Raw genomic sequence first — 25,175 nt, forward strand, 5'->3', positions numbered from 1 at the left:
AGATTTAACATCTAATTTCAGCGCCACGAGTAGCGCGTATACTCCTGATGTTTCCCCAACTAGCCCCCGTCGCAGCATTGCTAAATCTCACCACCTACCGAGCTCGCTTCACCGCCCGTGTATGTTGTTTTCATATCGCGCACCTACTGATGGCAATGAGCATTAATTTTTTCGCACTCCGGCAGGAAGTCTATGTATCACACAAGGGGATTTCTATTCGTACTGACGGCAAGAGCTGGTTTCTTCGACAGAGTTGGTTACATTGTTCTCGAGCCTAACCGATCACGTCGATTAAACTAGGGAACGAGTAACCTAAAAATTAATCTCGGAAAGAAATCACTATTTGTCATAATGAGGTATAGAGTACGTAAGATGAGATGGGATATACCATCAGGCGCGTCTAAAGGCGCGTTAGGTGTATAGTAGTGCGATGTGTTATGTAGGTATCGGAAACTCGCAAAGAATCATTTGTTTTATACTTCCATACGGCACGCATGATTAAATTTTCTATTCCTAGGCTTGCCTCAGCGACTCTGAATTGCTATGGGAAAAAGAGGTGGCTATTGTTCCACACTTCTTGTGCTCGCCTCTTCGGTGGTGCTGAGCGAACCAAGTAAGTGTGCTTTTCACTTCAATGTGCGCTACTAGAATTGTTAACAATATCGCTTGGAATATAACTCCCCATGCTGTTATACCAAGGCTTTCAAGTAACCTAAACGAAACCTTTAAAGAAAAACAGTGGTGAATCTTTCGCAAATAACACCAACCGTTTATTCTTCGTTTACACCCTGACACTAGTTTCTGATGCACTTAGGGTATGAAGTACAGTGCCCTCATTCTTGTTTTGCATGTACAATGCGCCCACGCCCGTCATAGAAAAAAAGGAAAGAAGAAATCTGGCAAGAGGGTTTATGTCTGCACTCAGCACGAGCCTGTAGGTTAACATTTACGACAGTGGGAGGACTTCCATCCTAATAGTCGCTGTTGACTTGGCTGCCGTGCTTAGGTTGACGCCTCGACAGATCGCCGTTTTTCTTTACCTGTCTATTTTCTTTAAGGTTGGTACAGGCATGCGAGATGTGTACTTTGGAAATCCGGTTAACATCACTGCCGAGACATCATTTCATTGCGTACGTCGTGAACTTTATTTATAGAGCGAAAAAAGGATAACGTACAACATACCTTCATGAAAACACCAAAGGGTGTTTCAGAATACAACTTCTCGACTAAACCACATAATGAAGAATTTTGATAGCTGATTCTAACAGAAAAACGTCACAGTGGATGTTTTAATGTCATACGAGCTTGACGGCACTAGCATCCAATGACATTATTCGGCTGCTACACGGCGACAATTATTGCCATGAAAATGGAATAACTTCCGCAATCGAATGAGTTTGAGAAACCCATTAGGTTTCACACACGAAGCGAATGTATACACCCTAACTCTGAGACACGGTAAAATATGATATTGGGCATTCGCAATTTGATAAGCGTTATTGTAGAAATGTTGCTGATTTGCATGTTTCAAGGTGTGTCATTTTAACAAGAGAAAATTTGTACGGCAGGCTTTCACAGAACGTTTTTACTGCGCATCTGAGTGGCGTCTGGCCTCCGTCGCTTTACTATCGGCCGTACTGTAAACAAACGGGGGCCTATGAGCACGTACAAATCAAGGTAGTCAACAACAAATCGCTTAAGCTACTGCGACTGAGCGTCGTCGTTCAGTGCTGCCTTTGCAGTCATACTATTGATGTTCAGTTTATGGGCTCCGGCTAAAAAGTCTTGTCTTGGCTTACGGCGGCCAGACATTCTGAAATAGAAGTTTCATATGCATGCTATTTCAGTGAAGTGATGCCCCATATTTATTTCAAAATAAATAGATAGAACTTAAAATAAATAGATCTCATTGTATACCGTCGGTATACCATCTTGCTGTTCCATCGACATCGGTCCCTCTTCGTCATTCCGTCGTCGCCACTGTATGGGCGTCATGTAGTGCTCGTCACGCCGCCATGCTAACGGGTCACCTCGACAAGCGACTGGTATAGTAAGGTAGGACGATAACCGAGCATGCTGCCATAAAGCCGAAGCAACCAGTCTCAGAACGACAATTACACAGCTGAAATAAACATGACGTCCGGAATACACGCAACGTGCCTCGGGCGGCCAGTTGCGCGCTAACTTTCTTTGTATTTGCGGGCTTGCTTCACGTTCGGAAAAACACCTTTATGTAGCACGTATTGAGCAACAGAAGGCTCTATCGGGAGTTTTTCAGCTTTTTCTTAAATTTTCTCATTAAACTTTTCATCCAATTATAGTATTTGAGAAAGTTATTACGACAGAATATATAATTTGGCGGCATGAAACAATCTCAGTGTAATCAAGTGACGGCAAACAGCATTGCCGTTTCTGTCCAACTACGTGGCATTTGCATATTTCTAAAGTTTGGTTGAAGTTACGTTGAACACCCTGTATATTCCCGCGCCGATGCTCATGATGATAGCGGGAAATGTCCCAAAATTACGCAGTCGAATCGACGTGGTAACATTTTTTGGGCAACCATAAGTCGCTGCAGACTAAGAGGGCCGCGATGAACTTAAGGCTGGCATAATGTAAAACTATTCCAATCTATTTTTATTTCGACAGCATTTTTATGGAGACTCCAGGCGCATTATTGCCGACGACGTAATAGTTATGCGGAAACCCGCAAGGTGTACAGAAGTAATTAATAAAGAGAAAATCGGACATCCACCCGTTCGTAGCAATCGCTTCAAGGGAAGCCGATGCGGTTCCCTCGAAAGAAAATCCTCGCAGTTGAAGAAAAATTCATCCTGGTTCGGGACTCGAACACGGTACCACCGCCTTTTTGGGCCAGCCGCTCTACCATCTCAGCTAACCAGGCGGCTAGCAGATGGCCGGGCGAAGTCGAATTTGTCAACAACTTGAAGCAAGGGCAAGACGTAATAGTTCTGCGAAAACCCGCAGAAAAGTCCAGTGTTTTAAGCGCTGAAATTGCAAGAAACTGTCCGGCAGGTGCCGTCGCATGGTGTGCAGTATGTGAACGGCTGCACTCTTTTTTTTTTCGGAGAAGGAAACCGCTAGCTCATCGCGGTCCCTGCGGGAACACACGTGCCGAAACCGTTCAGGAACATGGCACAGTTGTCGCAGGAATATAGGTTTGTATAAAAATAGTGCAAGTGGTGCAAGAGTCTCGCCCCGGCACGTACGAGCGCGCACCTACACACTACGTATTTGTACACGCATATAGACACGAACACGCACTTATATACTACGTATTTGTACACGCATGTGGACACGAACACGCGCCTATGTACTGCGCATTTGTACACGCATACACACATGAACACGCACCTATATACTAAGCATTTGTACACACATATACACATGAATATGCACCTATGTACTACGTATTTGTAGGGGCAGATACACTCGAACAAGTACCTATGTACTACGCATTTGTACGCGCACATACACACGAAGACGCACCTATACACTACGTATTTGTACACGTACATACACACAAACACGCACCTACACACTGCGCATTTGTACTTGCATACAGACGCAAAAATGCACCTACACACTACGTATTTGTACATGTAGATACACACGAACACGCACCTACACACTGCCTATTTCTACATGCGGATACAAACAAAGACGCACCAACACACTGCGTATTTGTACACGCACAAACACGCGTACACACACGCGCACATGTCCAAAAACACGCGCATATACTCTGTGTATTTGTACACGCAAAAACGCGCGTACACACGCACGCACAACGTACAAACATGCTCCTATACACTGTGTATTTGTACATGCATGCACGCGCACGTGCATACACACAAACACGCACCTCCGCATGCACGCGCACACGCACTGCGCATTCCTACAGGCACACAAGCACATACACACACACACATGCAACAGCACGCGCATACTCACACGTAAGTGCACACGCACACGCACACAGAAAGCTAGCCGAGAACTCTGAAGAAAGGCGTCCGGCAACAGACAGCAGCACACAGCCACGCCAGAGAGAACGAATATGACGCAGGTGCTTTCAGCGCTGACTGGGTCACATAGTGTGTCCACCGCATGGTGGAACACCCAGAATGGCAGCACTGCTATCCAGACACCCTACACGAAACTGACAAGAAAGTGAAGTCCCGAAAACAAAGCGCCACGCTTTGAAGAATACCGCCTCCTCACGCGCTCCGATCGAGGCCGACGCCGCGTCGCTATTGGCCTAATGTCATCACGTGGCCCCTCGAGCCGGCTTTGTTTGTTTACAGTCGCGCTTCAGCACCATTTCTCGATTGAGAAGCGTCTACGGAGTGGCGAAGAGTCCATGTTGGCGCCGTTGCTGTTCTGTGTTGTTTTGATTTGCGAAACCCTTGAAGTAAGTTTTGTGGCAAGTGCGCCGTCACTTCATAGCATTTTCTATGACGATTACCTGCTGCGCCTTCGAATGCCAGAACAGATTTAGCAAAGGCAAGAAGCTCTTATCGATACCGTCCGTTAAGCGCGACCGGTTAAGAAAGACATGGCATCACAGAATCTGGAGGCAGAACCTTAGACCAACACCCTCCACACTACTATGCGAGGTAAGTTATGTCTCATAGTATAGTACATGTCCGGATTGCGTAATTTGTTGCAGGCGATAACGTAGTAGATATTGCACAGTTCACTGAGCATGCTGTCATTTGTGTGCACGCTTTAACACGATTTATGTGCGACATCTACGTTATCTATAGAAACACTACATGATCGTGTTAGTCGTATATGGTGCGCTTAATCGTTTTGTACGCCAATCGGCTTAAATTCGCGGGAACGCGAGGCTGCTTGCAATAATGGGCTTAGAAAACCTTTAAGATTCATCAGAGTCCTTTCGGCAAGATTTCAAGCTCGGTCGTGCAATCTCCTCTTAGAAAAGCCACTCTCTGTTTTTTCTTGTTACTTACTATCCTTTCTTAGACAGAATAGCTTTGTTTGCCTCATTTGTTCGTGTTCGTCGTTGGCGGTCGCCCCGTGGATTTGCCATACAAAGGCACCGATGAAATGCGTGTGTGTTCTCCCGAAACGGAGTTACGCGGTGCGTTTGTCACCGAGCGACAGCATCATAGGTCATGAGACGTCCGTGCTAATTTGCGTGACCTTTAATGTGTCCAAAGGTTAGGATGCGGTGGGGGAGCACTCGCAAAGAAAACGTGCCGTTGCCAGCTCGTTCACTGGCTTGTTTAGTCATCGTTCGTGCTCATTCGTTAAGTTCGCGCGTTCGTTTAGGCTCTCGGTTGCTCGTTCGTTCCACAATATTTCCTACGGCCACTATATCACTGAGACGCACTTCCTGTGACTGCAAAAGCAAACCTGTAATGCACCTGTCCCGAAAATAAACTATAAATTTTCAACTCTAATGTTGTTTGTGATTTTAACGTCCATAAAGCATAATTTCACTTACCGCAGTTTCCAATACTTTGTGCGATCATCACTTTATTATATAAACTCATATCTCGCAAATGTTACTTCAGAGCCAGCGCAACCGTCCTCAATGCACGCACGATAGTGCAACTCGGTTCGCGACAAGTACGTAACTTAGCGAATGGACGAGGTTGCGTACGATGAAACGATATTCGTGATAAGTCGCAAAACTGAAAAAAAATTACTCAAGCACACTATGCTCTTGCTTGAGACTCGGTGGAGCCCTGTTACTGCGTTCCCGCTTCGCGAACGAATGCTAAAGAATTGATTTTATTTTCTATGTACGCAGAGTCCCGACTTAATGATCGACCACATTATTTCTGTCGACGTTGAGGCACTAGAAGCATACTCTGTGTATTTGTACACGCAAAAACGCGCGTACACACGCACGCACAACGTACAAACATGCTCCTATCTTTTTCTTTCTTGTGTTTCACATGTTATTGGCTTTAAAGCCTATATGTATATCCCACTCCTGCCTAGGGCCTCTAAAACAGGCTGGCAGTACGGAATAAATAAATAAATAAAATAATAGCACCAGCGCCTACCTCTGAGCCTTTGCGCGTGCTTAGAAGATTGGCAAGCACGCACGTTGGCGGAACTGTAGCTTGTAATACTTTTTCGAACCTTCATAGCAGTCATCGTTTGTGCCCTTTGTCATTCTTTGTACGTTATAGCTGATTACGCGCTGCGAATTCGCATGGTAAAGATGGCGCGGATTATCTATGCTATTGAGGGCTTGCTGGAGGTCAGGATGTCGGCATTCGATCGTAAACGTGTTATTTACAGCCATTAGCAACAAGATCTTGCGACACGCGCTTGACAAATGTTGCATTCCTAACTGTAGTGAACGCGATTCATTCGGAGTCGTCATGGCACAGCATTAGCTCTCGTTCAGATACGTTTTTCCAAAAATAGTTATCAAAACAGGAAAGAAAAGCTGCCGTCACTTAATTCGTATAACCGTCCGTATAGAACTTCTCTGCTGTACACGAAGTTACTCGGAACAAGAAAGCCAACGTGAACTCTTCAAGCGCACCGCCTGGCTATGCGTGCATTCACTCTGCCAAAGACCGTGTGCTACGCTCCAGTGGTGTAGGCGGCGCCACGGTCGAAGAAGGAGCATGAAAGAGAGGAAAGAACGAGGAGGAATGAAGGCGGAGGAAGAGATTGTCGCTACTTCACAAAGTTTAAGGGGTTTTTACACGAAACGACAAAAGTTGCGCTACCTCTCTGGGATGCCAGATAATTTGCGTGACGATAATTGTGTCATGTACGTACCGCCCACTGATCTTTCACGGAACCCGGTATAAAAACAATACTCGTTGAGCCCGATTTAAAATTGCGATACTGCCACCGAACAGCTTCATTTCCATTTCGGTATCTGAAGAATACTGAGAGGATCAGAGCATCATACATTGTGGTAATGCTAAAATACTGAAATGACCACAGTGAAGGATCGACAAAAGTGAGAGACCCTGCAGCTAAGTCGCACTGCTGCGTAGAAAGAAATTCCTGCAAGTTCGGCACTCATGTGCGCTGTTCAAAAATGCCTAAAGGACCGGGATAGATGTGCGCTAACCCTGTTCCTTTGTAGCACAATAACACGCATACGTAATATGTAGTGATGGAACGACTTCTCCGAAGCATCTTCAAGTCCGCGCGCTAAGAGTACATGAGTACAATTTAAGCAGACAGCTAGCTCACCACGGTAGAGTACAGCACGAAGGCCTCCAGTGAATTTGCAAGGCCAAGGAGACAAGGCATTTCTTGAAGCCTTTCTTCATGCAAGCTAAGCTCGATGGCGCTCAACAAGGAAAAAAATAGGCGCAGAATATCCTTTGGAAGTTATCTAAACAATGCAATGGGTAAGCACTTCCTACTAATCACCTACTGTTTCGTTGTCGTATTCGGCTGTGTTCGGTATAATTACGAGAAACACCGCGAAGTAATCGTGAAAGGGAAAAGTGCCATTGCAGCAGCGCAATGTTAACTGAGACCAGCGTGAAAGGACAAAGAAGAGGCGAGAAGTAGCAATGTTGACTTATGTTGTAGATAACTCACAGAGGAAGTGGATGTCGCATGAAATGATGAGAGAGATTTTGCAAATGAAGCGAATACAGACAACATTGTTTATGTACACTCTCTTATTAGGTTCTTATTGTAGCGTTTCCTTTTTATCTTCATGTTGTATGGTTGTGCATTTGAATGACGCCGCTGCTTTGTGGAAGATGAGCACTGGCCGATGCATGCTGTGGTACGTGACGTAACTGAACAGTGTCGCGTTTTGTGGACCTCGTACGTAGACGTGGTCGATGACGCTGCTTCTTCTCGGTGCGAACCACTATCATCCGTGGTCAACCATGCTCCGGGGGCAACTGCATATCGCGCGGCCGCGCGGGCCCTGTCTCGAAAGCGATCTGCGATGGGGACAGAGTGCGCCGCGTGCTGATAGGTTCGTTTGCTTTGTGTTCTTGCCGCTTAGTTCGCACTGAAGCGAGAGAAAGCATGAAGGTCAATCCACTCGCTGCTGCGGGCCCTATCTTGAAAGCCATCGTCTTACGTGACGGACGGACGGACGGATGGATGGACGGTCGGGCTTCCTCATTGCGTAGGCATACAATCGGCCTTTTGCGATGCATTGAGGCGCCATCGTGCGGTGGTCATGAGAAACAGTTTGGCAGGCGCCGCTGCGCGCCGTGACAGTCGCCCGACGCGAGACTCGCGACCAAGCTAGCAGCGTGTGAGAGAAGAAAGAAACAACGCGTACGCGCCGTCATATTTTGTCATCGTCAGCTAGCCATAGAGCTCGCTGGTGAATGCTTTGTACCGAAAGGTTTCTTCAGCGTAATGAACGGCTGGACGAAGAGCTTCGGCAATGCTTTGCAGGCTCCTCCTTGACCTGAAGCCACTGCACCTGTAGCGTAAAGTGAATAAGTAATAGAACAGTATGAGTACGCACAAAAACGCATGAGTCGAATAGGTCATGAGGTCTATTTCCTAGGGCAAATATCACGTTTCCCTACTGCTTGGCTTGCTTTATGGTGTGCCATAGTGCTAGGCCTGCATACAGACACAAGTAGTGGGGAGATCAACAGAATGTCAAGTTGCATACGTTATTTACCCACATAAAGTGTGTGTACATATACAACAATGCCAAAAAATTGTCAGAATGAACACAATTATTGATACTTCCTGTTTGTGGGGCACCTGTCTTCCTCTCAGAACGCGCCACGGTACGAACGTAGCGGTCGACACGTCCTTTATTAAACTAGTCCATGCGCACAAACAGCGTCGGTATGCAGTCCAGATCTCTGGGTGACAGCGAAGGCGCCCCTGAAATGCGTCAGTTATGCAGTGAGACGCGCCACTCGACTCCAGAAGTTGCCGCGCAGGAAAACGAGCCAGTACATACCGTACTACATGTCGATTCACTAAACGAATATAAAAGCCTTCTGCAAGTAAATATTACTTTACATAGTGCCGACAAGAATGACGAAACGACAACTAGCAACGATTGATAACTAGCACTATCAGCTACTTCCACAGTGCACGCTGTTTGCCACGTCAGCCCGGTGGTGGCGGTAAGATTGTCTCCGGCATATAACTACGCCGACATCACGTACATTCGGTGAGCGTTTATGAAGCTGCAAGTGTGCACGGTGTGAAGTTGCGAAATTACGGCGTTCTAGCGGCGGACGCCCAGAGACGATAGAAAAAAAAAGCACTTCGCGTTTACCTCACCCAGGTCGCGCGAGCTCAGAGATCGGTTGTTTCGATAGCTCAAACGTACATTTGCGTCTTCGTCGAGATTGTTCGTATAGGTCAGTAACGACGAAAACAGAGACCTAAACTGCATATGCTAACCGTTGGGTGTTAGTGAGTGACAGTGCGCGAAGCCAGTGTCGTAGATAAAGACACTGCAACACTGCGATGAAGTGCGGCGAAGGCAACATCAAGAGCTAATGGGTGGGCGCAAGAAGCCGACGACGCAGAAGCGACGCGCGTGATATCTGACGCGCCGGCAAAACAAGATACTCAGAATAAAGGAATCATTAAGGGCCGTACACGATGGGTGATGTAGAAGAAAATGAAGGAAGAGGAAGAAGAGGGAGAGACCCTAGAACGGTGGTGTTCCGACGCAAGTGAGCGTCGAAAAAGTCAGCATCCGCCGGAAGCGGGAGTAAGCCGTCGGGCCGTGGGCCCGAGCTTCCAGACTCCTACCGGCCGAACCAGGACTGCCTAGCCTCCGGAGCTTGGACAAGGTCCCATCGCCTGACAGCCTGGAGTTCGCTCAAGGATCGACCAGTGCCTTCTGTTGATGACGGATCGGCTCTCTTGACCTACGTGACCATGTGCCAGAACTGTTGGTGAGCCGCACCCCGCTCTCACTCTACTGTCCTTGTGTATTCGGACACACATAACAACTATAGGATTAGAGTGCGTTTTCTCACCACTTTCTATATGTAAATATACATTCTTTTTTCACTTCTGAAATCAAATGCTCTCATCCTTCCCTTGAATAGAAAACATGAATAGCGATATTCTTTTAAGTCGCTTTCCATAAACTAACCGTGACACTAATACATACCTGTCACAAAGTGCTTCCCGCACAGTCTAGATGCTGCGGACTGCTGCCATGGATGCCCTTGCGGATCTTACCACTTCACAGCCCTAATACAGGCTTCACGGCGCTGTCGATCGCGTCTAGTCTAGACAAGGCTAGTCTCACGTCAGCACTGGCAGGTCTAGCCCACCAGCCCGGTCCCGGGCACGCCAGACAGCCAGGATTTGCTTGTCTAGAGAGGGGCTACGCAGAAGGAAGTCCCACTCCTCCTTGCTGGACTTCGAGTATTTCGACCCGCACTCCCAGAACATGTGTGCTATAGACTGGAGGTCTTCCCGCAAGGACGGGCAGGCGCCGTTGCGTTATGCGTCGGGGTAAACCGTGTAGAACGGCAAGACACGCGTATGTGCCGGTCTGTAAGAGTATAAGAGAAACAGCTGGCGCCCTATTCCACTGACAAGTGCAGCGCCTGCCACGGCCGTACTCCACTCACTCCAAGGAGAGAGTCGAGTCCGGCTGGGGTGCGCCTGCCAAATTGCTTCGGTCCTCAGCCGCTAGGGCGCTGCACATGCACATTTCAGCTTCACAAAAGGGGGATTGCTCACTCATTTAAATAATACACTTCGCTCCCTCCATTACAGGAGACAGCTTCTGAACAGCTTTCTTTAACTTCTGAAGGCCTCCGTGTTTGCCTGGACTTCAGTAGAATCTGCTACGAAAATAAAGGATGACGTGACTATTTATGACAACATGACATAAATCAGAGTGTATGTATGAAACCATGTTGGGCGGATCAGTCACACTTCCAGCTCATGCATCCTTTCACATCACATGGAAAGAAGGGCTAGTCATATCCCGTATGCTACGGCAAAGAATAGAGGAAACAAGCAAATTTATTTGGCTTGTGGCAGTCATACTTGCTGAGTATCGATGAATGAGGACATGCTTGTGTAGTTTCTCAGCCATAAAAGGTATTTAACGTCCTGCAAAAATCAACACCTGTCGAGATTGCTTCGCAGAAAGGCACACTTCGAGGAAGCCTAATCCGAGTTTACATGAAACATACTACACTGAAAAGTTAACATAATTTGTGGCATGCAGGTTCATCTCTCCCTGTCACGTCAAGAATTATTGCAATACAAGTAAAAAAACAAGCTAAATTTCAATATATTTTTTACCGTTTTCGTGTACACTGAATATACCAAAACAGAAGTTTTTGCAAAACTCTGTTCCTTTTTCGAAGCTCTAGCATTTCTCTACAACTCATTACTTATAACTCAAGCTTGAGAGAGGAGTTTAAACACATGTAAACCGCAGAATCTGTAATTTTGCAATCGATTTCAAGGGCCGTTAGAAAAATATTGGCATTTTTTCCGCATTATCTGTAAGCTATAAAGTTGCTATCGCGGACGACTCAGCGCAGGGCGCCGGACTCATTTCGGGCACCTATTATTCTAAGGCGTAGCAGAATAGACGCGCTGGTTCTTCACGACTCAGATTTAAATACTCTGATGATGCGCCGTGTACATATTAATCGGTAGTTATTGTTCTTATATGTGCGCTAGTGGTGAAATATAATACTGCTAATCTTGGTTCCTTTATTTCAGACCCGACGGAACTCAAGCTATTAAGAAAACTGTGGAGCTACAGTTGTGAGGAGCCACTTATGGAACCGGTGGGGGACTGCACCGCAAGTATAAACAAGTACTTCTTCAACAAAACCGCTAACATGTGTCAAAAGTTTTATTGGGATGGCTGCCTTTCCAGAGGGGTGTACGAAACCCGCTACGAATGCGCACTCAGCTGCCACGTCGGTACGTATTTGGGATGTTTTCTTTTTAGTAGCATGAGCATTGAGTGACACTTCTTTCTTGTGCAGCACTTCCGGTTCACGTGCTGAGACGACCGGGGCCGAAATCAAAGTAAAGCACAAAAACATAGAAAAAAATAGCAGAGTGCAAAACTTGTAGATATAAAATTGTAATATATATATATATATATATATATATATATATATATATATATATATATATATATATATATATATAACATAAAAAATTGTAGATATAATATCAGAGCACTAATTTAGATACAAGTTGACTTGCTGAGGTGGCTCGAATAAATATATTTATAAATCACTGATTACCGCACATCGAAGCACATAATGACAGAAGCAAGAATAGACTTTGGAGACTCGCTTCGTGAGCGCGACTTCGACGAAATCCCCTGAAACCTGGAAGTAGAAAGCTGAAGTAATGACATCAGTTACAAAGAGGTGGCGTGATATCTAACCGCATAATTAATGGAAATCAGGTTCCTAGCATAGACTAAGCACCTGCCTAGGAGAGCGGATGTGACGCCACTCCCTCCTCTCTCGCTCTCCTCTCCCGGCGCTCACCTGCTCGCTCATTCGCTCGCTTGCTCGCAACAGCTGCGCGGGCGCGTTCGTTGCAAGGTCTGACTTCAGCCCCGGAGAGGGCGCGCAAGGTGCGATTCGTGCGCCGCTCGCTAGGGGGCTACGGCCCGCCAGGTGCCACGTGCGGCGCTCTCTCCTCGCTCTCCCTCCCTCCTCGTCCGCATATCGTTCCAGGGGAAAGACGCTCTCTAGCTTAGCCTTAAGAACGCCAACGCCGAGGGGCAAGTGCCACTAAGGGACACCCAAGTGAAAGGTTAGGGTCGCCTTCCATTTTTTTTTTCCGACCGCACTCGCAACGATTTTCATTCGAAAGTGTTCTTTGCTATTGGAAGGCGACCTTCGCTAATATGTTCAGTTGAAATTTTCTCTTACGGACAAGTCTGGCGTAAGACATTTTTGTTAAATGTGGGCCCTCATTATTATTTCTACAAACAACCACAGATGTAGCACTGTAAAGAAAAGCGTTAAGTATTTTGAGCAAAGAAAGGCATGAACTGCGCGAAGCCAACGCGGGCGCAGTAAGTACGGCCCCCTTAACGAGGAACTATTAGGATCTGCGTTTATTCCAATCTCCTAACATCAAACTCACGTAACCACAGACGCAAGCATGCAACGGTGACTCGCAGCGTCTTTTTCACCGCCAAATAAAACGCTCTCCGTGCTTATAGAAGGTAACTTTGTATTCCAAACGAATAGCATTGCTTATCGTGACAGATTTTGACGTGAGAGCCGAGGATCACGCAGCAATGGAGAGGGGTTCGGTAGGCTGAAGCAGCGCAATGAAATGAGATAATCAGATGAGAAGAGTGGTGACGGTGCCTGCGATTGTTGCACTTTTTCTTGCTTAGTTTGCCGTGGTTGATCGACAATAGCGACGGCGTGAAGCAATGGGTTAAACATGACACTTAAACGGAACCTAAGCGAAGACTTCGCAAAACCATGTCTTAAGCTTGCCTAAAAGACACGACAATGTTTTATTCCCGCGTGAAAATCTTTATTATACGCAAACACATTTTATACTCCCCGGCATCTCTTATTAGCCAATGTCCCAGTGATCGGTAGGCAGACGCCTTCTAATCTTTTTGAAATGGGGCAGTCTCCCGCTAATAAAAAAAATCAGCTTTGTTCCACTATTAATTCATATTTAATTCGTACACGTCACTTTGACGTGCTCATTTTTCGCATTTCTGACGTTGCGTGACAGACAAGCTAAGTGAGCACAACCACCCACTTTTGACCAATAACGGAAGCATAATCAGTGTGTTGACGTCACATTACATGGGAAGTTTCCATGGTTTTCGTGACATAACGTGGCAGACAGGCGATGTGGGTGTGACCCGAAATATTTTTGACCATTCTTGGAGGGCTGATAGCAGAAATTCAATAGAAAAAGTGCGAAATACCTTTGCGTTACAGCACCCAAGTAATCCATACGACGAGGATTAGAGCAAGAACGCACAAACGCAATCAAACGCAATCAAGAACGTAATCAAACGCACTGCTCGTCTGTAGGAAGTAACTTTAGCTTCCTTCGCAAGCACATAACATTTCCTCCTCGAAAGGTTTTATCGAGATTAGCATTCTTGGAATACTTCAGCCGTTTGAAATCTATCTATCTATCTATCTTACGCTGACCCAGTGATCCAGGTTCATAGGCCGCTAAGTATGTTGCTCGCGGTCGTTAGGAGTTGGTAAGGAAGGTTTAAAATGCTGCTAAAAGGATCCTCTGCGAAGAAGAGTTGGCAGAACGATGTCGCATACGTGCAGACACGGCTCTACAACGCAATAGTTTCATGCAACAATTCTCGTTATATTCACAGATATCCACAATCGCAGATTGATCTGAGTAGCTAATGCCAGACCGATTGGCGCGCTACCATCCCTTGTTCCTTTCAGAGCGGAGAAGTCTCAGGCTATTTCCAAAAAAAAAATCTATTTAGTTTTACTGCGCATATTTATGCGTCTCTGGTGCGTATACGTCACTTTTATCTGGTGAGTTCTCGCAGTTCTCTGTGTCTTCGCCTGACAAATGGGCGAAGTTGGCGCCGACCGAAAGAAAGTTTTAACCAATGGCGGAGGGATAATGGTGAAAAATTAGCAGAATCAGAAACCGATATCCTTCTCACGTTCGCCCAAATCATGCATGATCAGTGTGTACACGTCATATCAGATGGGCAGTGTTTGCGGTTTTAGTGACGTCGCGTGACATGCAGGCGAAGTTCGGGTGGCCCGAAACATATTTCTCGAATCCCTGAGGGCTAGTGGCAAAACAGGAAAGAAACAAACTGTGACAGCAACTAGTTATAGTGTCCATTGTTTTTTTTTTTCACCGTATCCGTTGCCTTCTCGCGCAACGCTTCTTTTTCATGGCAAACTAAGAAACTCGGAGCAGCCTTCAAGAAGCCTGCGTTGGCAAAGAATGACGTCTACAATTGTTTACCACAGCTCCCCATGCGGAATTAGCAGAACAAGCGTGTGATGTTTATCAGCACAGTACTGCGATTTGCATGTTGCCGTGTAGTATTCCACAGATTACTCTGCATGACATTTATTACGCGCACAGTCAGATAATTTAACCTTCTGTTTTAGAAGCTGTTTTGTGCCTTCAAGGTGAATGAAACATTTCTCTGCCTCCCATATTTTAATAAACGGTCCTTCCATTCTGCTCTTCTTTTTACTTCGTCGTAAGAGGTCGCTTAGCGGTGTTGTCCGCAAATAATGCCTTGCACGATGTATGGTGGCCATGAAAGCAATGACAGACGATCTTGAAAGCACTCTGCGTGCAAGTTGGTGCGCGACACGACTACGTAAGGGCGACGAACGAGGATTAGGCCATCGCCCTACGAGATCGCTCGGTGGCAATCGCTCGATAGCCTCTGTTTTGGAAATTCAGCACACATTGCTCAACGCCTGGAAGCACTTCGATGGGCTTCCCCGGTTGAACGCGAGTACGTGCTTCGTGTAGACTGTCACATTTCTCTCGTGCCTCACGGCAGAGCACGTCTTGGGCTCGGTGGGCGCACCTGGAGAGCTTTCACGTGCGGAACAGTAGAAAGAGGAAAGTGCACCCTATTCCGTCACTGACAACGAGCTATTTGAAGAAAAAAGAGAACATGTGGTATTAGCTCGAAGCGGCATAATAAGCTTCGAAGGCATGTATGTATTACTTCTCGACCCCCAGTACCATAGACGGAGAGTTTTCATTGTTCCGGGGGAGGGGGGGGGGGGGGTGCTGGCACCCTACCAGATTTCTGAACCCCATAGTATATATATATATATATATATATATATATATATATATATATATATATATATATATATATATATATATATATATATTGCACTTCAAGAACCTTCGTGTGATCTCCAACAGTTCAGCGCTGAAGTGACGGCTTTATACGGGCATATAGAAGACCTCAAACTAGGAGACAGTTCGACGTCACAGCCTGAGTCCACTCAGTGTAATTTTCCTTCGTGTAATTGTCGCGTACTTGGCAATGGCTAACACTGCTTCGCCTTTCTGGCGAAACTGCAGACTCTCTCTCCCTTTGTTTTTCTTTTTCTGTGAGTCCGAGTAGAAGCGCTGCTGCGCATGACTGCTGTTGATTCTGATTTCGAGTGCATTCGGCTTCCACCTCATTCCTGTTACTGAGTGTATTATGCAGTGCTCCCCAACTATCATGCACCAAGAGTTAAAGAAAGAGCAGTTAGTCTACTCGAAGAAAACCTAGTGCATATTGTTTCCAGCACGGTGCTGTAGCCGCCAGTAATTTTTTCGCTACTGAAATTTAATTCGGTAATTGCAATTAATTGTCCAACGCGACGAGTTCTGTCCGAATTTTGAAAGTGTCAATGAGGCATTTGTAGGCAAACTAAAATGACATCTAGCTGTGGTGTTTTCAGCGAGGTACTAATAATTGCGTACAATTTTTCCCGAGTGGAAAAGAAACCTCACTATGGATGAAAAATACCACGTGAGTGCGCTGTCACCCGCATCATAAAGCAGCGCCCTCAAATAAGCCGATTGAAAGCAACTGCATTGCCGGTCGCAAACCCGAACAGACAGCGCATAACCTTGATAATGGTACGGAGGGAGCACCAACAGCAGCTTTCGCGGCTTCACCGCTATTCCTTCCTGTCATTTCTATGTCACACTTATCCGTCTCCCAAGGCCGACTGATCACACTGATAACAAAAGCTCTTAATAACGCGGCGGAAGCGCAGCTCTCACCACGTACGAAATTCGAACATCAATATAATAGGCATAGAATGTTTCAAACTTCCGGCTTTGCTCACACCGTATCGAGAGAGTGCGCGCGAAGCGATGTTTCGCGCCAGAAAGTTGCTTCGGACGAAAGCCAAATTAATGTGGCCGTTTCATTTTTCATCAAAGTGTATATGTGCTGCTAAAACAGGTTCCTGTCAAAAAATAAAAGCAAAATAAGCTGACCGGGGAGTGGCCAACGTTTAGAGAAAAGGCAAAAGCGATGCGTTTAAGAAAGCAAATATACCATATCTAAATGAGCTGATATATCAAAATATAAAACGACGACACGGCGCTTTATACCGTCTTTTGTTCTTGTCTTGTATTGCGCTTTAACGAACCTTACTACGAATCCGAACCAAATGGCCCAACTTGCTGTCTTGATTGCAATCAAGATGTCTGCAAAAAAAAAGAAACAGAAAGAAAGGAAGAAAAACGCCAGATTTCAGTGTGCCCTTGTTATCTATGGATTCGTAAGCTCTGTTGAACACCAGCCTAGGGGACGTGTTCAAACAGGTCTCCTTTTGCAGCTACGCAGTACTGTGTTTGTTTTATCACATCTTCAGTGGCTCTCTGGATGACCGACGCTGGAATCCTACGGCAGATATCCGTTATCCTTGCCTTGAGGTAATCTTACATCCGTCTCGATCATGTAAGCAGGACCTTTCACATAACCCGAAAGAAATCGAGTGGAGAGAGGTCATGTTACCTAGCCCGCTAATTTACAGGCTCATGCCTCGCAATTTATTGCGCATGAAAAGTCGCATCGAGCCACTTTCGTGCTCGGCTGCTGCTGTGAACTGGTGCCCAATCTTACTGATACGACAGAAGTGGAAGACGTGAAAGCGGGACTTCGCTTAGAAACTCATCCACCACTCCTTCAAGAATTTCGTTCAGGTAACGCTGTCCAGTCAGTATGTTATCGAAGAAGATGGGACCAATTATAGCACGGACGCAAATTCCAAACCACGCATTTCCACGCCGCTTCCGCTTTACCCAGTGCAGATTGGAGTCCCTCCAATAATGTGCATTATGCTAATTTACCTAAGTGTTTCTGCGAAAATTGTCTTCACCTTTGCACATGATATTGCTCAAGAAGTCTGATGACTCATCGGCTTTTGTGAGGACGCAATTCGAGAAATCCAGACGATTGTAGAGGTCCGTCTCTTCTAAGCATTGGTGCTGGTTAAGGTGGTACGGGTGAAACTCCGTCATTTAGAATCCTCCAAACTGATGACACGAAATTGGTACCTAGGTGGCCGCGTCCCGCAAGCTAGCATGAAGGTTTGCGGCCATAGATGCTAGAACATCCGCGCGTAAGCTATGACTGAGATGGAGTTCTCCGCCACTGTTTCTTGAAGCTGCCGCTTTGTCTCAGGTTTTCATAATTCCTGATGATAGTCGATACGTTTGATCCGCAGCCACACTTCCATGACTGATATATATATATATTTGCAGCCTTCCCCTTGTTGCCGTTTGCAGATCCCATGCAAGGATCATGTTTACCTTCTGCTCATTAGAGAAAGTCATGGCGACTGGGACGAAACAAAACGCACCATTAAACCTTTGCGCTGACGTTTTCAATTCGCTTTTCTGGTGATAGGTGTTGTGTCAAAAAACATCCGCGCTCTTTCTCTACGCTAAGACAACAATTATCACAGCTTGTTTCCAACTAACACCAAACGCGATGTGTTTCTTCTGCCGGTAGCGCAGTCACGTGGTATTCTCCTTATTTCGCCGAGCTTACTTGTCAGTCGGAAAAATTAGTGTGCAATTAGTACTGTGACTTCAAATGCCTCATTGACACTTTGATAATTAGGATAACACGTCTACAGTTACATAATTAATTACAATTGCCTAATTAAATCTCAGTAACGAAAAAAACTACTGGCAGCTACTCCAGTGTACTGTAAACAATATGCACTAGGTTTTCTTCGAGCAACCCATTGCTCTTCTTTTAATATTGGGGCATGATAGTTAATCGGGACACCCTGTATATAGTTGTGAGCTTTGCATGCTAATGCTGACCTTTCCATCCCTAATAAACGCTGTAAATTAACAGAAATATTTCATTTGTTTTAGTCGTTAGCATTGCTTACTGGAAAGAGAAGCAATACTGAGACACACAACATTCACGTGTATTTCACACGTCGTTGATAAAAGACTCTTCCGAAGGGGTCACTGAAGTCTATAGGTTTTTTTCGTGTTCAAAAAATTACGCAATGTACTTGGAAGCGTGGTGAACATACAGCAACATATTCGTTCTCTAGGCATAATCTATCCATACATTTACAAAGAATTTTTAATTGGCTACCTCCATCTCTTTCAGAATATAGTAAACTTTCTCCTTTGTGTATATCTAGATATATTCTCCATGTGCACGGTGCTTACAGTGGAAATTTAAAACAATGTTGAAGTAAGAAAATAAGGATGAGGAAGCCGCCGCTAGTGCTTCTAATGAGCGCGTCCTCCTATTGTCAGGATTTGCAGAAGTTGTGATGAGGTAAAACATTTGTTAAACGAAGATCAGAAGAAGCGCAGTCTCCTGAACATGTTTTATCTTGTCACAGCTTTCTGTTCTCGCGCCTTCGTCACGCTACCGGCATCTCTTTGCTGCTGTTATTTTGTTTCAGCTCAGGCTGTCCGTGACTGTATAAACAAAACACGAACGGTAAAGCATGAAGAAAATTAAAAGCTGCACAGTGTGTTTCGTACAGCTATGTAGGTAGATGATCGCGAAGTAAGCAGTGGACCCCAAATCAAGCGTGTATTCTCAACTCTAGCCGGTTTCACTTGCGCTCTCGCAACTCTAAACAGAACTCTAAAGCTCTATGCTATTGGCGCTTTCTTTGTCAACATTATAACAGATGTACGAACCATTATTTTCTATCACAGAAGATTTGGAGCTTCCGCTCACCGAGCAGCCATCATCTACATCTAGTTACAGTACCTAGTAAAGCTCAAGTACTGTTGTCTAATTACGTAGCAATATTACATCGTTTGCAACTCCATTTCACCATTTTCAACGAAGTCAGCATTCGCCAACAGCAGAGTCTTCGAATCAATTATATCCATTTCTGCGTTACAACTATGCAGGTGAAGCAGCTGCATTCTGTGCAGTGCCTCCTCCTCCTAGCGGATGCGGCGGACAAAAGAAAGGAGGCTGGGGACATCATTACGAAATGAATGCGTTCTACTATGACATCAGTACGAGGACTTGCAAGTCTTTTAAATTCTGTGGACCTTCAGTACCACCAGACTCAAATTTTTCACCAGCCTGTCCATGTGTATCATGGAATGCGAGTAAGTTTTCTTATGATAACAAGTTCATTATGACATGAATAACCATCATGCGCCATGTCCGGAATATAAAAGTTCACTTTTTCCAAATTGCAATACGCTCCGTCATTAAGAAAACCTATCTCGTTCAACCTGATTCTATAGAAGTGTTATTAAAAATAATTTTGTTCTCTCTGTGCTGTTGAATTACAGCCCCAATGCTAACAATGCGAAAATGAAACTCAGCGCAAACTTAGCAAACTTCTCGTCTCGGTGTAATTTTTCTCGCTTATCAATTTTTTATGAAATCTAATGTCACTACCTTGGTCTCCCGGCGGCATTTGGCGACCAGGTCATCCTTCCGAATTGGCTATGCAGCATTAATGCTTCCCTAAAATTTTTCTCACGCTGTGTAGCAAGAGAAGGAACCAAGGTGCCCGAACGTACTGTAAGCTTCCAATATCGTGAATCAGTAATGAGGGGTTATCCAACGCTGCATAAGTATGAGCGTTTTTGTAGGTGTACTTTTTATATCGCACTGCTTTTATTGTATAGTGGACGATAAATGTATGCGCAATAAATAGCTTGGTCAATTTGTTGCCAATTCCTAATTAGTATCACAACGCGGAATGAGCAGTAAAGGTCATATGTTACCTACCAGCTGAGACAAGGCTATCTTATGTAACAGGCCGTCCGTTCATCAGGAAATGCCAACAAAGTAGAATTCAAGCTCTCATAGCACCACAATGTTTTTACGATCGCTTCTACACTATCACTAATATAGGGGATGGGGGAGAGGGATTCTTTAAAAGCACCGCGCGAACGTCGACTGACCAGCCAGTGAGTGATTCCTAACGGCACGAAGCGGCGAGATGAGCATGATATTGCTGACCTTAAGCTGATATATCTTACTCCTCCTTATCTCTCTTGCGCTCTGGTATATATAAAGAATGGCGGTTACCGATTAGCTGAAAGCTGAAAGTTTCTTATTGTAGAAAGCTTTCCTGCCTTAGTATATAATAAGTTATTGGATTGTAGCCATGATGGCGCACAAATAATTCAGACGATCCTGTTAAACAGTCCTGATGGTGGCCTGATGCGTGACGTAATTTCTATCTGTCGGAAAGATTACACCCTTTCCTGACTACGGATCCTACACGACCTGTGTTGGATGCAGGAACGAACACAAATATCTGCCACTGGCACATTCAAACTTGCTGCCTCTATTAAAACACATCTTGATAGCTTGTTTTAGATATAGTTTCGTAGATGAGAAAATTGAGAAACTGCATTTATCAAAACCAATCGAAGGTTCGTTGCTCCGAATAGAGTTCGATAATGCATTTCAGGGTGGCGGGGGGGGGGGGGGGGCGGAGGTTAAACTCAAACACCACAGAACATTGTATCGAGGACAGTTCATTCAAAGGAACTAATGTGTGACAGATAGAAACCAAGGGAAAAAAGACAGCAGACTTCTGTGATTACTTCAGCTTAGAACTCAATTTATGCGATAGCAGAACCTTTTCTTTATGAAGTAGACAATTTTGTTATTTCTTGCCCACGTTTTCCTTGTATTATAGTCAGGAGTGCCGCCGAAGAAAATTTTTATAATTTCAATAATTTGAAACAAAATACGTCTACCCGTGCGCGGCTTAGCCGTGTCAGGGGAAAGGGGGACCCTGGGGGTTGAGCCGGTGCCGGGAGTTTGGACCTTTGCGGCCCTTGGGCGTATGCAACACTCTTCTTTGCGCTCGGCTTCATGTAGACAGCACCCCCGGACTGACCCACACGGGGGAAAGCGGTAGTTGCCTTTCCTTGTCTTTCTCTCCTTCAAACGATTGTCTTTTTCTCTTACTTTCCACTTCTCCTGTTTTCTCCTCACTTCGTTTTACTTCCAGTTTTCCAGGTAGCAAGGCCCAACCTGCTATAGTTTATCCAACGTTGTATCTATTACATTAGGTTATTGTAGCTATGTACAGATAGCGTCTGCGCGTCCTTCGGGTCTCGTCGCGTCCCCTTGTTGGACTCGTTGGTGGGTGGCTCGCATAGCCAGCGAAATTAAACATCTGTTAATGGATTCATCGTCCTTCCCCCGTCTGCCTGATCGCCCTGTTAGCGAAAGAGGGCGCACCGATGGAGTATTGCAGTTTTTTGGACAACGCAACGAAACGTTCACACGATTTCACGTCATACATATTGAAACCCCTAAAACACAGAGTGATGTCACCGTTCAGTTCCGAAAAGTCTCACCAAAACAATTGGTCCCGACTACAAAGTTACAAAGATGGCGAGTGGCAACCTCTCGCTTCAGGTCCGCTATAAGCAGCAACTAGACAAATTTCGAAATCTAGTTTCATTCGGCGGTGTGAACCTAACAGTGACTCCCCATCGATTAATGAATACAAGGAGAGGAGTAATTTCCGACGATGATCTGTTGAACCTGACCAAGGAAGAGCTCCCAGAGGGCTCGAAGGAGTGGAATGTTGTCATAGTAAAAAGAATCGTAATCAAACGGGAGAACAAAAAAATCCTAACTAAACGTCGTCATCTTCGCATCCAGTGTGCTACCAGAATTTTAAAAAAAGGATACACTAAAGACCGAGTCCGACCACACACCCCGAATCCTCAGAGATCTTTCAAGTGTCAGAGGTATGGCCACTGTTAACAAACGTGCTGGGGCCGACAAACCTGTGCGAAGTGCAGCATCCAGGATCACCCTCCAGATTACTGCAATGACGCATTCCACTGTCCGAACTACGAACTTGCACATGCAGCCTACTCTAGAACCTGTCCTGCATGGCAGGATGAAAAGGATGTAATCGCACTCAAAGTAGAGGAAAACATTTCCTTCCAGGAAGCGCGAAAGCGCGTAATATTTCTTCATACCGCAAGGTATCCTGATGCGATGCGTGAGAGGAGATTCCGGCACGTTCCCGTTCTACAAAGAGTGCGGCCGCGGCCATGCCACCAGGGCTGAAACTCTTGAAAGAATCTGCCGAAGCTCTTTTCACTCACATCCTGGGGTAGCGACAGCAAATGTCTACACCCTAGTACAAAAGTCTAATATTATTACGTCTTCACTACGGAGCCATACTGCTTTGAATATTTTACATCCTATCTGACACTTAGGCATCCACCTTGCTGCAGGCGCCTTCAGGACTAGCCCTGTGCGATACCTGTCATCATCTTCAGCCCTGCTACGCCCACTGTAGGGCAAAGTTCTCTCCCATATTTCTCCAACTACCCTGGTCATGCGCTAATTGTGGCCATGTTGTCCCTGCAAACTTCTTAATCTCATGCACGCAGCTAACTTTCTGCCGCCCCTGCGACGCTTCCCTTCTCTTAGAATCCAGTCCCTAATCCCTAAAGACCATCGGTTATCTTCCCTCCTCATTACATGTCATGCGCGTGCCCATTTCTTTTTCTTGATTTCAAGAAAGATGTCATTACCTCGCGTTTGTTCCCTCACCCAATCAGCTCTTTTTCTTATCCCTTAACGTTACACCTATCGTTCGTCTTTCCATAGCGCGTTGCGCCGTCGTCAACTTAATTAGAACCCTTTTCGTAAGCCTCCAGGTTTTGTCCCGTAGGTGAGCACTGCAGCATGGTAAGACACAGCTGTTATACGCTTTTCTCTTGACGGATAATGGCAACCTGCTGTTCATGATGTGAAAATGCCTGCCAAACGCACCCCAGCCCATTCTTATTCCGATTATTTCAGCTTCATGATCGAGACCCACGGTCACTACCTGCCCTAAGTAGATGTAATCCTTTACCACTTCTAATGTGTCGCTATCTATTGTGAACTGCTATTCTTTTCCGAGTCTGTCAAACGTTTAGTTTTCTGCAGATTAATTTTTAGAACCACCCTTCTGCTTTGCCTCTCCAGGTCTGTGAGCGTGCATTGCAATTGGTCCCCTGAGTTACTAAGCAAGGCAATATCATCAGCGAATCGCAAGTCACTGAGGTATTCTCCATTAACTCATATCCGCAATTATTCCCAATCCAGGTCTCTGAATACCTCCTGTAAACGCTGTGAATAGCATTGGAGACATCGTATCTCCCTGCCTAACGCCTTTTTTATTGGGATTTTGTTGCTTTCGTTATGGAGGACTGCGGTGCCTGCGGAGCCGCTATAGATATCTGTCAGTATTTTTACATATGGCTCGTCTACACACTCATTCTGTAATTTTTCCATGAATGCGGAGGTTCTGACTGAATCAAACGCTTTTGCGTAATCAATGAAAGCTATCCTTATTCGAGTTCTTACCATCCTATGGTCACTGCAGCGCACCTTGCTGAGCACCTCCACATCTTGTATGATGCCAGTGTTAGCGTAGAGTATGAAGTCTATTTCATTTCTAGTCTCGCCGTTCGGGCTCCTCCACGTCCACTTTCGGCTATACCGCTTGCGGAAGAAGGTATTCATTATCCGCATATTATTTCGTTCCACAAACTCTACTAATAACTCTCCCCTGCTATTCCTAGGGCCTATGCCATATTCTCCTACTGACTTGTCTCCAGTCTGCTTCTTGCCTACCCTGGCATTGAAGTCGCCCATCAGTGTAGTGTATTTTGTTTTCACTTTGCCCATTGCCGATTCTACGTCTTCATAGAAGCTTTCGTGTTCCTTGTCTTCATGACTGGTTTTTGGGGCGTAGGCCTGTGCGACCTTCAATATGTACCTCTTATTAAGCTTCACACAAAGCCCTGCCACCCTATCATTAATGCTATAGAATTCCTGTATGTTACCAGCTATATGCTTATTAATCAGGAATCCGACTTCTAGTTCTCGTCTCTCCGCTAAGCCCCGGTAGCACAGGGCGTGCCCGCTTTTTAACACTATATATGCTTCTTTTGTCCTCCTAACTTCACTGAGCCCTAGTTTATCCCATTTGCTGGCTGCTAATTCCTCCAATAGCACTGCGAAGCCTGCACGTTGAATCTAACGAATGGTCTTTACACCTCCAAAGGACATATTAAAGCTTTTCCTACTCCTTGAAACTAAAATCTGCTGTAGACCATTCATGCCATTCATTTTTATTTACGAATTGTCCGTGGATACGCTGTTCCGTAGCCGCCCGGCCACTAGGTCTCCTCTGTCCCTCCGATTAGAAGCACTGTCAGAAGAAACAGGT

The 25,175-nt window shown here is 45.5% G+C and overlaps 1 protein-coding gene across 1 annotated transcript; it reads left to right on the plus strand.

Annotated features, from left to right (window-relative positions):
- The first annotated feature begins 524 nt into the window (after positions 1-524).
- LOC142588688 (putative Kunitz-type serine protease inhibitor) lies at positions 525-23,249 on the plus strand. Its single transcript, XM_075700510.1, has 4 exons — positions 525-613; positions 11,686-11,892; positions 19,855-19,965; positions 23,185-23,249. Exons 1-4 carry the CDS (start codon positions 544-546, stop codon positions 23,247-23,249), a joined length of 453 nt encoding a protein of 150 aa, XP_075556625.1. The 5' UTR covers positions 525-543.
- Positions 23,250-25,175: the final 1,926 nt, after the last annotated feature.

This window comes from Dermacentor variabilis, chromosome 7, assembly GCF_050947875.1.
Source record: "Dermacentor variabilis isolate Ectoservices chromosome 7, ASM5094787v1, whole genome shotgun sequence".
Lineage (NCBI taxonomy): Eukaryota > Metazoa > Arthropoda > Arachnida > Ixodida > Ixodidae > Dermacentor > Dermacentor variabilis.

Coding starts and splice junctions, on each gene's coding strand:
- LOC142588688 (XM_075700510.1), top strand. CDS start 544: ATGGGAAAAAGAGGTGGCTATTGTTCCACACTTCTTGTGCTCGCCTCT. Junction 614..11,685: donor GGTGGTGCTGAGCGAACCAA/GTAAGTGTGCTT, acceptor CCTTTATTTCAG/ACCCGACGGAACTCAAGCTA. Junction 19,966..23,184: donor TGCGTTCTACTATGACATCA/GTACGAGGACTT, acceptor ACCTTGCTGCAG/GCGCCTTCAGGACTAGCCCT.